The following is a 15954-nucleotide window of genomic DNA, read 5'->3' on the forward strand; positions in this document are numbered from 1 at the left end:
AAAATACTATGTTTTTAATACTACTTCAGAGAAATAATTTTGAGCTTTGAAGCTATGAAGTTGCTAGGTTTGTATTTAATTAGCCCTACCCAAATGGTTTTGAGTGATTCTATATGTTCATGACAATGTTTAGATACGTTCTGTAGTCAGCTGAGCAGAAGTGAGCCAGCTTACTTTTATGCATTCTGTGGAAGTGAATGTAAAGGAGGATGGAGCTAAGACTGGTTAAATGAAACATCTCCTTAGCCATGGTGAGGAAGAGGGTGCTTCCTCTTCCTTAGAAAGCTAAGCCTGTTCTGATTCTCTTTTATAAGAGGGCACAGAGGGAAACTGTCCGGTTTTCAAGATTCCATTATTATACTCTACAACAATATTTTATTTATTTTATTTATTTTATTTTTATTACATTTATATCCCGCCCTTCTCCGAAGACTCAGGGCGGCTTACAAGCTTAGCAGTAGCCTTCATTCTCTGTATATGCCTGCTTGTTAGGGCTTTCACACACACCCCCAAGTGGCATTATTACAAAGTCAGCTTAATTGCCCCCAACAATCTGGGTCCTCATTTTACCTACCTCGGAAGGATGGAAGGCTGAGTCAACCTTGAGCCTGGTGGGACTCGAACCTAATTAGAGTTCTAACAGTCATTGTGGTGTCTCTTTTCTGACCTGACGTACCTTGAAGACTGATTTTGAAGGGGAGAACTGCTAAGTGACAATAGTAATATTTAACCATCTATATTATAGGCATGATGCCTACCTGTAACTATTGCGTGGATGCAGAAATACCACTGTAAGAGCAAAATTCTTACTAGTTAGTTAGTTAATTCATATTCAGTGCAGTCTTTTTTTATGGTCATGTTCTTATATATGAACAGATGCAAATTAGTTGTGTTTCAGTTTTCTTATAACTGAATGAACACATTTGCAGAACATACCATTCAGTTTTAGCCTTACGCTCTCACTTTTCCAATAAGTATTTCTCTACTGGATAGATTATATTCTAAATTTTCTAAGGCTTAATTGCAGGGGTGTGTAGCCATTTCAGATTTAAAACAAATGAATTCAAAATGACCAATTTTGTAAAATGTTTTTTAAAAACCATTTTAGAAGCATTCTGTGTTTAAAACAACTCTTGTTTTGAATGCCAAATACTTTCTTTATGCCTGAAGCACTTCCAAAATCACTGAGACTACTGATTTTGTACTGAAAGCAGGTGTTTGAACTTTTAGGATAATATTTTCAAATCTGAAATTCTTTGAACTAAAAATGAATTGCATATTATGAATTACTTATATTATGCACCTCACTAGAAGAAATTGTTTGAACCTGCAAGAGCTTTAATTCTAGTTTCCCTAATAACTCAAAACTAGGATATCAACAGGAAGGTAAAAAAACAAAACAAAATCAAGATGGTAGTTCTGGATGCACAATAGAAGCTCCCCCCTTTTTATGGCATACCTAAAAAGAGATGTCTTCAATTGCATAGTCACGGCCATCATCTTAACTTTTTTGACCCTTTCTGTAGACATTCCTGCCTCTAAAGAATAATTTAAAAAAAAGCAGGAAAGAAGTAGTGATTAAATATTCAAATTCATTCCTGTCCTTACAGACTTTTTTTTGTTGTTGTTAGTTGCAAAGTCGTGTCCAACCCATCAGCCTTTCTTATGGTCCAACTTTCACTGCCATACATTGCAACTGGGAAGACTATACACACTTTTGTTGGCAGGGTGATGTCTCTGCTTTTTAGTTAAATAGGCAGGATGACAGTATACAGATTTGCCTGATTCCTTTCCCAATTTTGAACCAATCAGTGGTTCCGTGTCCAGTTCTCACTGTTGCTTCTTGACCCGCATATAGGTTTCTCAAGAGACCAATAAGATGGTCTGGTACTCCCATCTCTTTAAGAACTTGCCACAGTTTGTTGTGATCCACACAATCAAATGCTTTAGCATAGTCAATGAAGCAGAAGTAGATGTTTTTCTGGAACTCCCTAGCTTTCTCCATGATCCAGCGTATGTTGGCAATTTGATCTCTAGTTCCTCTGCCTCTTCGAAATCCGGTCTGTACTTCTGGTAGTTTTTGATCCACATACTGTTGGAGTCTAGCTTGTAGGATTTTAAGCATAAGTTTAGTAGCATGTGAAATGAGTGCAATGGTGTGATAGTTTGAACATTCTTTGTCACTGCCTTTCTTTGGAATTGGAATGTAAATTGATCTTTTCCAATCCTGTGGCCACTGTTGAGCTTTCCAAATTTGCTGGCAAATTGAATGTAGCACTTTTACTGCATCGTCTTTTAAGATTTTGAATAGCTCAGCTGGAATACTGTCACCTCCACTAGCTTTGTTGTTGCTCAGCTTTCCTAAGGCCCACTTCACTTCACATTCTAGGATGTCTGGCTCGAGGTCAGTGACCACCTCATCATGGTGATCAGGGACGTTAAGCTCTTTCTTGTATAGTTCTTCTGTGTAATTTTGCCACCTCTTCTTAATCTCTTCTGCCTCTGTTAGGTCCCTGCCATTTTGGTCCTTTATCATGCCCATTTTTGCATGAAACATTCCCTTCATCTCTCCAATTTTCTTGAAGAGATCTCTGGTCCTCCCTATTCTATTGTTTTCTTCTATTTCTTTGCACTGTTCATTTAAGAAGTCATTCTTATCTCTTCTAGCTATTCTCTGTAATTCTGCATTCAGTTGGGTGTACCTTTCTTTTTCTCCCTTGCCTTTCTCTTCCCTCCTGTCCTCAGCTATTTGCAAAGCTTCCTCAGACAGCCATTTTGCTTTCCTGCATTTCTTTTTCTTTGGGATGGTTTTAGTTGCTACCTCTTGTACAATGTTGCGAACCTCTGTCCATAGTTCTTCAGGCACTCTGTCTATCAGATCTAATTCCTTAAATGTATTTGTCACCTCTACTGTATATTCATCAGGGATATGATTTAGGCCTAATGCTTTTCCCTACTTTCTTCAGTTTAAGCCTAAATTTTGCAACGAGAAGCTCATGGTCTGAGCCACAGTCAGCTCCTGGTCTTGTTTTTACTGACTGTATAGAGCTTCTCCATCTTTGGCTGCAGAGCACATAGTCAATCTGATTTCTTTGTTGACTGTCTGGTGATGTCCATGTGTAGAGCCGTCTCTTGGGTTGTAGAAAAAGACTGTTTGCAGTTCCATCGTATTCTCTTGACAAAATTCTGTCAGCCTGTGCCCTGCTTCATTTTGTACTCCAAAGCTAAAGTTGCCTGTTATTCTGGTTATCTTTTGGCTTCCTACTTTAGCATTCCAATCCCCCATGATGATAAGGACATCATTTTTTGGTGTTAGTTCTTTGGTCAAATAACCATCTGCAAATGTAAAAAAGACCTACCATTTATTCTTATTCATTTCTTTCCTTTTTATTTTTAAAAACAGTTTTATCTAATGCACATATTAGTGTATATGTTTTGAGTTTAGAACTGCATCATAATAGTTGAAGAACTGTGGCATCTGAGTGATAATTGTCTTCTGATCTGCAAACGATTATGTCATTTTTATATTTAAATGTTTGCCTATTTCATGAAAAAAGGGGCAGAAATTAAAATGATGGTATTTTCTTCCACTCATTCATTAGTCATTGTGCAGACTTTGCATTAAAACTTTCCAAAGTGCAGTTTTGTTGTGAAACTGCTTTTTAATCAGCTGCTACCATAAAATCTGCATTTTAAAATGTTATAAAACCCATCAGAAACATATAAAAATATGGGACCCAAAATATGCTGCTTCAGATGGCAAAAGTATTTTTCATATTTCTGTTTTGTAACAAAAATACGTAGATGAAAATTTTCTTTCTAGAAGAGGAGGAGAAGGGAGAAACGGGAGGGGAGTGGTGAGGGAAAGAGGAGAAGAGAGAAAGTAGAGAAGAGGGAAGAGAGAGAAGGAGGGTGGATACAGTGAAAGGGGAAATGGACGAGCAGCACCCAAATTTATGTGTATGTATTTATGTACGGCGATATATTTGTTGACTTGTTTGTGGAAGAAATGGGAAAATGAAATTGGATATATATATATATATATATATATATATATATATATATATATATATATAATTTTCTTTCTAGGTTGGCAGAATAGATGAATGTGGGCGAATGCTGGTGGCAGTTGAACTTAGTAACTGGCTAAATGATGTTCACTATGCTCTGCAGTCAGTTGTTAATTGTTACGGCCTTGTAGCTCCCCTGATCTATCACAAGATTCCCTCCAAACCTGTCATTCAGGTAAGAGTTTTTCTTAAAATACAAGTATGTATAATGTTTAGTTCAATACTCTAATAAAAAAATAATTAAGAGTAAACTACTTGACATAAATGGTTGAAAAAGTACATTGTGATTTCTGGCTCAAAACCAAGCAAGAACTAAGACTCATCAAGAGTATAAGAGTATAAGAACTTAATACGTTTATGGGACGGGCAGACATTTTTGTCTTTCCTGGGGCCACTTCTAACAGTGGAAAAGACTAGTTGTTTCTATTTTAAGGACTTGAAGGAACAGATTTGAGTTCATTTTTTTATTGTTGGATTATAAAAAAGTTATGCTGAAATATAAATATAAGATGTAAAACAAACAGAAAGGAAAGGTGATAGTAATAAATTACACACTTGAAACTTGCTATTTTTGTCCATCGGATAGTGCAGTCCTAGGGAATGGCAGTGGCGTAGCGTGGGTTGTCAGCACCCGGGGCAAGGCAAGCACCGCACCGCACGCCTGGCACCCCCCCCTCCACAGTGGGCGGCGACCCGGCGGCTTGGATCGGATTCGCACAGCCAGCACTGCAGTGAGAGTGAGTGAGCCAGGCAGGGGCAGAGAGCTGCAAGTGTGAGCGCGCCCCCCCCAGATGTTGCGCCCGGTGCGGCCGGCACCCCCTGCACCCCCCACGCTACGCCACTGGGGAATGGAATCCTAGAGTTCCAAAACAGAGGCTGGGAAGCCACAAAAATAGAATTAGATTCTATGAATTATGAGGACTGTTGTAAGACTGTGTTGAAGTCCTGGGGGTGATATATGTTTGGGACCATATTGATTCAAAGAAAGCTGCATAAAGATCTGATAAAGTGAGTTCTTGTATTGAGCATAGCAGAATATGCAAGATTTTCAGAGAATAAGTCATCACACAAAATGGATAGATACTGGAGCACGCTAACATGGAGGTTACATTTTTAATAGGAAATTAAGGCAACATGAGTTACATAAGTTTATTTTGTATTAAAACTGAACTGTAGAAGTTTAAATGCTTACATTTACAGCACAAGGATTCATTTTTAGTTTTATTCATACATGTAATATTCTGTAATGGTACAGATTTCTTATTATGTTTTCAGATCATTATTAAGTATCTCGTGGTTCTTCAAGAAATTCCAATTATTATATTCCAAAGAAAATCAACAGGATGCTTTGATAGTATTCAGCACATGATAGCTTGTTCTTGCTTTTTCACAGCAAAGGTATTTATTGTTTTTAAAATAGTATATTATTTACATAGTTTAAAATAGTTGAACTTTGTAATTAAAGTATATTAACCATAAAAGAGAAGTCTTTTTCAACTTTGGGCACCCACAAGGACATGGCCTTGTTCTTTTCTTTGCAACATTATGGGAATGGTTTGCTATTGTCTTCCAGGATATATATTTTTTAACTTTCCAGTGTCATTTACAACTAGGATTTCTGATGTTCTGACATCTAAGCATAACTGACATAATTGATTTTATCAAGATCAATCAAAATTAATTACTACTGCATGTGGTGACATACTAACTTATTTGACTTACATACTGCCAATTTTAAAAAGATCCACTGTAAGGAACAGTAAAACATCTCTAGGAATAAGATTCAAACAAATGTAACATTAGAACATCCACAGTATGTTTAAAATATTTTAAAATTTTAAAAAACTAAAAAGTTAACAACAATAGAGCTGATTGCATAAGTACACTATGGAAGATCCATATAGAAGAGGTTTATTTAGTTTTTTCTTGAATTTTGTCAGGGAGTTGGTAAGTCTTATATCAATAGGAAAGTTGATCCATATGTTTGGCACTACAATTGAAAAGCATTAACTTCTGAGAATAGTTCCCCGACCCTCTTGGTAATCAAGTATCAGCATCAGTTTCTCCCAAGAAGGTTGAAGTATGTTGTTCTGGAAATACTTAGATGCCAAGCCATGAAACGCTTTTTAGGTTAAAACCAGCACTTTAAATTCTACCTGGAAACTATTTAGGAACTAGTGTAAGGTCTGAAGTATCAGTATCTTATGTTGCTAATGGCAAGGTGTAATAAGGTATGCCAGAGTCAATCCAGTACCACCTTCTGAGATACTTCCTTTCCGAGATAACCTGTACCCACAGGTAAACAGTGACTGGAAAATTAGATATCCTTGCTGCTGCCATCACCCATTTGTTATAGTCTTTCCCACCACACCTTTGAGGAAGCCAGGAGATGATTGCAGGGGAAATTCACACCCCAAGTTTGGTTAAACTATAGGAAGGGAAACCAAATAAATATTTTGAGTTGTGACACCTTAGCCAAGGTATAAAACAATTTTGGTCCACTTCGGGATTCAAAAAATCAACTTTATTAAAGGTCACAAGATAAGACTCCACACTCATACACAATAAAAAGAGGTAAATCCTACTGCAACCATCCAGTGAGTTAATTAGGAAAAGGCTTTCTGGGCATGGCCTTCATCTGCTACTTTATCAGGAGCTATGTGTCCAAGATAATCCCAAAGTCACAGATCAGATCTTTCAAAGGTAATAGTTCTCTGTCAAGAAACAATACTCGATGCATAACATAGTCCCATCAAGTATAAATAGTAACTGTCTTGCTAGGATTTATTTGTTCTGCCCCATCCAGACAATTTCAGGCTCCAGATACTGGGAAACATTTATTTTTTATTTATTTTTTTATTTTAATTCCATTTATATCCCGCCCTTCTCCGAAGACTCAGGGCGGCTTACATCATCTCCAGTCCAACCCAGAGTGGCTATACTAAGCTGGCTATCATCAACATACAGATAGTTCTCAACATATGACCACAACTGGGCCCGGAATCATGGTCATTGAATGAAATGTTCATTAAGCAAGATGCTGCATGACCACATTGCAAAATAATTACAATCCAAGTTCTCTCAGTTGTAGTCATTAAGCGGAGTGCTGGAAAGAGAGCCCAGGCCTCCCACCAAGCCCTAGAGCCCTGGGCTCTCTCCCTGTTCCACTGGGGAGAATGTGAGCAGTCCCTTAGCATGCTGCATGAATGGACTTCAAGTTGGCAAAACTGCTAACAAGCTGTATCAAGCTGTGTTATGGCAACAAGCCATTAATGAGAAAGAATAAGATCTTATTGGTGAATAAGATCAAAATGGAAGGAAAACATTTTCACAAGACTTGAGCAGATAGAAACTAAGCACTCAATGTTAAAACAGCACCCATCTGATTATGTTTGGATATGCTGGGAAGGGAGAAATGGTTAGTAGAAACGTTTTTTGGTTCCTCTTGCAGCAGTAATTCTCCTGATCACTATCTCCATAAATCCCTGTATACAGCTTCTTTGGAGCTAAGGCTTATTTTATAAGTTGGCACACGATTTTGATTTTTTTTTATTAAAAATCTTGTGAATATTATATAGAATTATATAATATATATTTAATAGATACTGCGCTTATGGAAAGAATATGAATTAGCAATAGTTATTATTAACTATGGAAAAAAGTTGTTGGATTGCTCACAAGCACCCTCCCAAGTGGCTATAACTGGAGAAGGAACAGATGAAATACTAGAAGAAGAGGTAACTGCTCTTATTCTTCATTTTCTCTTTCTTTTTAAATGATTTATGATATATGTAGATAGAAATAAAAGTTTTTCTTAAGTCTTCAAGGAGTTAACAAAACTCAAATGGCTGTCCATTGCCTCTACTTGTGGAGGGGGATGAAAAATGAATGAGGTTAGTATGCAGATTGAACAGGACTAGAATGGTAGTTTATATAGAGTAAATGAAACCCCAGCATAGCAATAACTTATACATATATGAATGGAGGTAAGAGTATGACATAATAATAGTTTTATGTTTCCAGAATAAATGGCATAGATTTATGTTTATTAATCCCACTTTACACAGTTTTGAGGGCTAGATTTATTTATTATTTTTATTCTGCCCTTTTTATATAAATAACTCAAGACAACAAATATATCTAATATACTTTCTCCTTCAATTTGTCCACAACAACCCTGCATGGCTTAAAACTTAATACACTATTAATTTCATTATCATATGGTCTGGAATTCAAATGAAATACAACTTGGTGTTCTGAAATTAGATTAAAGTGAACTAGAAATATTTACTGTTTTGTTTATTATTGAGGTGCTGATGTTTTTGCCTTAATTCTTCAGCTAGCTTATGTGCTATATAAAATGGTTAATTAATTTATTATTATAGATTCTTTCTAAAAGGCAGAGAGCACAAATGAGTATAGTTGGAAAAGTTAACGAGAACTTAGAAGTTCTGGAAAACATGCTTCTGAGACTGATAAAAGCAGGTATATTTTTAATATGTATATGTTGCTCCTAATTCCACTGTTACCATTAAGATAATCATACATTTAAATACATTAAGCTCATTAAGCATTTCATCACATATCCTAAATAAGGTATACTTATACTTTTTTAAATATAGAATTTAAAATCTGTCAATTTGCAAAGCTGTTTTTTCTATATATCCTGCATATAACATTTTTAGTTACGGTCACTTCTGCTGTCTTCAAATACCGTATATACTTGAGTATAAGCCGACTCGAGTATAAGCCGAGACCCCCCAATTTCACCCCCAAAAACTGGGAAAAGTTGTTGACTCGAGTATAAGCCGATCCGCCGTTCTGCAAGCCTCCGCCGCCGGCGGAGGCTGGATCCGCGCTCTGCAAGCCTCTGCCGCCAGCAGAGGCTCGATCCACCATTTTGCAAGCCTGAATACACAGGAATACCCTGTGTGGCCGCGGCTCTCGGGGAAGCCCTGGCTGTCCGCTTCCTCGCTCCACGCTGCCATTCGGGGCCCGCGCGTTCCCCGGGCAAATCGCGGCGCCCAGCAGGCGAGGAAACACGCCCGCTCCAGTCGCCCCCCCTTCCCTCAGGAGACGCGAAGCAAGTGACCGCCCGGAGCTTACCGAGGACTTGCGCGCGGCCGAGGCTTCGGTGCTTCCAGGATCGCGCGCACCTCTCCCAAGCCGCCGCCGTCCGGAGACCTGCCGAAGTTTGGGGAGGTTTGGGGAGGTGCGCGCGCACCTCCCCAAACCTCCCCAAACGTCGGCAGGTCTCCGGACCTCCGCGCCCTGCCTGCCTGCTTCTTTCCGCTGCGGAAAGAAGCAGGCAGGCAGGGCGCGGAGGAACGGAGACCTGCCGACGTTTCGGGAGGTTTGGGCGCCTCCCCAAACCTCCCCAAACGTCGGCACGTCTCCGTTCCTCCGCGCAGACCTGCCGACGTTTGGGGAGGTTTGGGCGCCTCCCCAAACCTCCCCAAACGTCGGCAGGTCTCCGTTCCTCCTGCCGACGTTTGGGGAGGTTTGGGCGCCTCCCCAAACCTCCCCAAACGTCGGCAGGTCTCCGTTCCTCCTGCCGACGTTTGGGGAGGTTTGGGCGCCTCCCCAAACCTCCCCAGGTCTCCGTTCCTCCGCGCAGACCTGCCGACGTTTGGGGAGGTTTGGGTGCCTCCCCAAACCTCCCCAAACGTCGGCAGGTCTCCGTTCCTCCTGCCGACGTTTGGGGAGGTTTGGGCGCCTCCCCAAACCTCCCCAGGTCTCCGTTCCTCCGCGCAGACTTGCCGACGTTTGGGGAGGTTTGGGCGCCTCCCCAAACCTCCCCAAACGTCGGCAGGTCTCCGTTCCTCCTGCCGACGTTTGGGGAGGTTTGGGCGCCTCCCCAAACCTCCCCAGGTCTCCGTTCCTCCGCGCAGACCTGCCGACGTTTGGGGAGGTTTGGGGAGGCGCCCAAACCTCCCCAAACGTCGGCAGGTCTCCGTTCCTCCGCGCCCTGCCTGCCTGCTTCTTTCCGCTGCGGAAAGAAGCAGGCAGGCAGGGCGCGGAGGAACGGAGACCTGCCGACGTTTGGGGAGGTTTGGGGAGGTGCGCGCGCACCTCCCCAAACCTCCCCAAACTTCGGCAGGTCTCAGACGGCGGTGGCTTGGGAGAGGTGCGCGCGATCCCGGAAGCACCAAAGCCTCGGCCGCGCACAAGTCCTCGGTAAGTTTTTTTGTTGACTGGAGTATAAGCCGAAGTGGAATTTTTCAGCCCAAAAAGTGGGCTGAAAAATTCGGCTTATACTCAAGTATATACGGTAAACTTATTTTGTATTTAGATAATAAAATAATCTAAATATCCTGATTCTATTTAAGTACTTTCTAAACTTTAGTATAATACTAGACAATCCAAGCCCTGTTGAGTCATCATTCAGAGATATTTCATTACTGAAACAGAGAAACAGAATGACCATGGTCAAACAAAAAAGCAGTGGGAGTGGGAGTGCTTTCCAACTTCATGCTGGCTTTCCCATTAAGTTTCCTTGTGGGAAGTTGGCAGGGAACTTCAAAAATTCCTCTTCCTCTATTTTAAAATTTTGAAGAAAAAAAAGAACAAATGTATATAACAAGTGAAAAGTAAAAAATTAACAAAATGAAAAAAAATTATTTAAGTGATGCCACTTTTTGATGAAAGGTATTTAGTGTATGTGTAAACTGCTATTGTGTTGAATTTAGTCTAATCTGTTCTGTCTAGGACAAGAGCTTACAGGAGAAGAAGATCCTTTATTCTTGTATCCAGTAGTCTCAAATTGGCAACCGAAGACTGCTTATAGGGAAGGTAATCATTTTAAAAATGTATTATTAGCATACTGTATTAGGTTTTTCCCCACTGTACATGTACAGATTAGAAAATGCAATGAATATAAATTTAAACAGAAGCTTATGTGTCTTTTAAATAGTTTTCTTTTTAAGAAAATCCCTCAATGTAAATATTTTGTTTTTGGTACATTAGTTGTCTGACTAAATGGGAGCATACTTTGTAGGAGTCTATATTTTATGAGGGAAGAAAGATTTTTTTTAATGCCAGAAGATAAAGATATTGCATTTTCAAAAAAAAGTGAGTAACTAGAAAAAGTCCTGCTTCTTTTTAAAAATTATTTTGCAGAAGATAATGGGTTCAGATAGTAGCCCCTCTAGTAGCGTTGAAATTTCTGTCATTTCTGCCATGGCAGAAAGTGAAGAAGAACTAAACAGCCTCTTGTTGTGGGTGAAGAAGGAGAGTGCAAAAGTTGGGTTGAAACTTAACATTAAGAAAACCAAATTCATGGCATCCGGCCCTCTCAATTCCTGGCAAATAGATGGGGAAGAAGTGGAGGTAGTGACAGATTTTATTTTCCTGGGCTCCAAGATCACTGCAGATGGGGACTGTAGCCAAGGAATTAAAAGACGCTTGCTCCTCGGGAGGAAACCCATGGCAAATCTAGACAGCATACTAAAAAGCAGAGACATCACCCTGTCAACAAAAGTGCGTATAGTCAAGGCTATGGTCTTCTCAGTTGCAATGTATGGCAGTGAAAGTTGGACCATAAGAAAGGCTGACCGCCAAAGAATTGAGGCCTTTGAACTCTGGTGCTGGAGAAGACCCCTGAGAGTCCCTTGGAGTGCAAGGCTATCAAACTGGTCAGTCCTAGAGGAGATCAACCATGACTGCTCTTTAGAAGGCCAGATCCTGAAGTTGAAACTCAAATACATTGGCCATCTAATGAGAAGGAAGGACTCACTGGAGAAGAGCCTAATGCTGGGAAAGATTGAGGGCAATAGAAGAAGGGGACAACAGAGAATGAGGTGGCTGGATGGAGTCACAGAAGCAGTAGGTGTGAGCTTAAATGGACTCCAGAAGATGGTAGAGGACAGAAAAGCCTGGAGGAACGTTGTCCATGGGGTTGCGATGGGTCGGACACAACTTCACAGCTAGCAACAACAAGCATTGAAATTTACACAGGAATAGGTAGACTTTTTGGTCAAAAAGTTGTGTGGGACATTAAAGGTCTTAAGCACGATATCATGGGCTATAAATTTTTAGAAATCTATCTAAAGCCTAATTTCCATTTAAGGATGAAATATAGATGGGGAACTCATCAAATTTGCAGACAAGATGAAGCTGGCAGGAATAGCCAACACTCCAGAAAAACCAAATGCACAGGTATAGAGCAGGTGGAATCTTAATCAGTAGTAGCAACTGTGAGAGGGATCTTGGAGTCCTAGTGGAAAATCACTTAAATATGAGCCAGCAGTGTGCTGCAGCTGCTAAAAAAGCCAACACAGTGCTAGGCTGCATTAAGAGAAGGATAGAATCAAGATCATGTGAAGTGTTAATACTACTTTACAATGCCTTGGTAAGGCCACACTTGGAATACTGCCTCCAGTTTTGATCACGATGTAAAAAGATGTTGAGACTCTAGAAAGAATACAGAGAAGAGCAACAAAGATGATCAGGGGACTGGAGGCTAAAACATATAAGGAATGGTTGCTGGAATTGGGTATGTCTCTAGTTTAATGAAGAGAAGGGTGAGGGGTGAAATGATAGCAATGTTCCAATATCTCAGGGGTTGCCACAAAGAAGGGGGAGTCAAGCTATTCTCCAAAGGACCTGAAGGCAGGACAAGAAGCAACGGATGGCAACTAACCAAAGAGAGAAGCAACCTAGAACTAAGGAGAAATTTCCTGACAGTTAGAACAATTAATCAGTGGAACAACCTACCTCCAGAAGCTGTGAATGGTCCAACATTGAAAGTTTTTAAGAAGAGTCTGGACAGACATTTGTCTGAAATGTTATAGGGTTTCCTGCCTGAGCAAGGTGTTGGACTAGAAGACCTCAAAGGTCCCTTCCATCATCATCATCATCATCATCATCATCATCATCATCATCATCATCATTCTGAAGATCTAAGACAATTAGTAGTGTGTTGCAGTAATTGCCAGTGAGATTTGATAACTTTTTGTTGATTTGCTTTGAAATTTCAAAACAATTTACTGTTCTGTGATTAGTCTAGGAAGGAATTAGATGCAATGGATTTCTGTACTTCACTACCCTTAATCACTGCTACAGATGGTCTTTAGATTCTCTGTTATTTGAGCTTTGATTTTTGTCTAACCATGCAAACGTACATTTTTAAAATCATAGCACACCCTTCCTTAACTAGCAAAAAATTGACACATTCCACAATGCAGGCATATGTCAAATGCAAATAATTGTCATCATAAAAATATATCAATCTTAGTGATTTAAATTTTAACCTTACAGAATGTTCTCTATAACAAGCATTTTATTATTTTTTAATGTCAAGCTTTAATTTTTGTTTTGGATGTAGATTAAAAATTTTAGATTTTAGAAATCTATTTTCAGATGTTAATTCCTATATAATAATAATAATAATAATAATAATAATAATAATAATAATAATAATAATAATAATAATAATAATGATGATGATGATGATGATGATGATGATGATGATGATGATGATGATGATGTTGGAAGGGACCTTGGAGGTCATCTAGTCCAACCCTCTGCTCAGGCAGGAAACCTTATACCATTTCAGGCAAATGGCTGTCCAGTCTCTTCTTAAAAACCTCCAGTGTTGGAGCATTCACCACCTCTGGAGGCAGGTTGTTCCACTGGTTAATTGTTCTAACTGTCAGGAAGTTTCTCCTTAGTTCTAGGTTGCTTCTCTCCTTGACTAGTTTCTTGTCCTGCTTTCAGGTGCTTTGGAGAATAGCTTGACTCCCTCTTCTTTGTGGTAGCCCCTGAGATATTGGAACACTGCTATCATGTCACCCCTCACCCTTCTCTTCATTAAACTACACATGCCCAATTCCAGCAACCGTTCCCTATATGTTTTAGCCTCCAGCCCCCTAATCATCTTTGTTGCTCTTCTCTGTACCCTTTCTAGAGTCTCGACATCTTTTTTGCATCGTGGTGACCAAAACTGGATGCAGTATTCCAGGTGTGGCCTTACCAAAGCATTGTAAAGTGGTATTAGTACTTCACTTGATCTTGATTCTATCCCTCTGTTAATGCAGCCTAGCACTGTGTTGGCTTTTTTGGCAGCTGCAGCACACTGCTGGCTCATATTGAAGTGATTGTCTACTAAGACTCCGAGATCCCTCTCACAGTTACTACTATTGAGCAAGGTACCACCTATACTATACCTATGCATTTGATTTTTCCTGCCTAAATGTAGAACCTTACTTTTTTCCCCATTGAATTTCATTTTGTTAGATAGTGCCCAGTGTTCGAGTCTGTCCAGATCCTTCTGTATCTTAAGCCTATCTTCTGGAGTATTGGCTATTCCTGCCAGCTTGGTGTCGTCTGCAAATTTGATGAGTTCCCCATCTATCCCCTCATCCAAATAATTAATGAAGATATTGAAGACCACTGGGCCCAGAACAGAGCCCTGGGGCACCCCATAATAATAATAATAATAATAATAATAATAATAATAATAATAATAATAATAATAATAATAATAATAATTAATAATTAATAATAATAGTAATAATAATAATAATAATAATAATAATAATAATAATAATAATAATAATATAATGATGATGATGATGATGATGATGATGATGTTGAAAGGGACCTTGGAGGTCATCTAGTCCAACTCCCTGCTCAGGCAGGAAACCCTATACCATTTCGGATACAAATTAGTTTGATTAATGGAATCTTGTATCAAGAACAGTAACTAAAAACTGAAAGTACTAAACATATAATGGCATGGAATAACTACACTTATTTTACATTTACACAGTACTGAAATTTAAGAAGAACTCCCGTTTCCTTGAATATTTTGTCATGCTTGTATTCAGAGCACTAAATGAGGAAAAATGGTTGCGAATAGTGGAGTGGGCTGATGATGTTCAAGAGTATCTTAAAAAGTAGGTGTAAAGTATTTTGAATTGACAAAATTCTGTCAGTGTTAATGGCCATACAAATTGCAGAAACGATAGCTGTAATGATAGTTGATCTTCCTTCAAATGTACTATAATATATTTTCATATTAATATGACTGCTAAGACATACTTCCATAATTTGTAATGAACATTAGTTATTATAGCAATAATCATCAGACTAAGATTGGAGTGGCTTCTTATTGTATATGCTTGTTTCTTATTCATTTCATTCTTAACTCCCTCTCTACCTTTTCTATGATAAAATCAGACTAAAATGTTTTGAAGAACAGAACATTCAGCCTTTCTTAATCTAAACAAAACCATGTAATTTTTTTAAAAACGTGTCAAAAATTATTGGTGAATAATGCTCTAAGTATTGCAAATAAATACTCAAAACTGCTGCCAATTTTTGAAAAAAACTTAACATAGTAATGTTAACTGTTTTTGTTTACTAGACGGAATAGATTTCTTCTTGGTATCAAACAAATTCCAAAAAAGAAGAAGAAGCTTCGTGGATCTGCAGATACAAAGAAGACCACAACACCAGATATTTCAAAGGTTAATTGAATTTTTTTTTCAGATTTTGGGATCTGTTAGTTAACTGAATAAAAATTCAGTAAGTAAGAATTACAGTTTTTGTCATAGCTGAGTATAAAATCAAATTCTGAAGTAAAAAATTGTAATTTTGTTAACAGTCCACTGTACCAGTGAAAATAGAAAACTATATAAAATAACCTCATATAGAATATGTTCTATATTTTGACTTATGTAAGGTATATGAAGTATTTATTGATGTTATTCACGTATGTGGTATTTGTGCTGACATAACATACTTTGGATGTTGGGAAGATGCAAATAAGGCCATATGCAAGAATGCATTTTGTAATTGTACAGAATATAAATTGTGGAAATGCATTTCTAAATTAAGCTGAACAGTAAGATTATAGCTTTGGTGATTGAGGAGATAAGAT

General features: G+C 38.8%; 1 protein-coding gene across 1 annotated transcript in view; it reads left to right on the plus strand.

Moving 5' to 3' along the window:
• CFAP54 (cilia and flagella associated protein 54) overlaps positions 1–15954 on the plus strand; it is a gene marked incomplete at both ends in the record, with an annotated part of 158511 nt that overhangs the window by 38987 nt on the left and 103570 nt on the right. Inside the window, 7 exons of the mRNA XM_081332014.1 lie at positions 4090–4245; positions 5346–5468; positions 7673–7807; positions 8456–8555; positions 10779–10862; positions 14842–14968; positions 15439–15541. Coding sequence (XP_081188140.1) covers positions 4090–4245; positions 5346–5468; positions 7673–7807; positions 8456–8555; positions 10779–10862; positions 14842–14968; positions 15439–15541 — 828 coding nt within the window. The remainder of the gene's footprint in view (positions 1–4089; positions 4246–5345; positions 5469–7672; positions 7808–8455; positions 8556–10778; positions 10863–14841; positions 14969–15438; positions 15542–15954) is intronic.

The sequence above is a fragment of the Vipera berus genome, assembly GCF_964194415.1.
Source record: "Vipera berus genome assembly, chromosome: 6".
NCBI lineage: Eukaryota > Metazoa > Chordata > Lepidosauria > Squamata > Viperidae > Vipera > Vipera berus.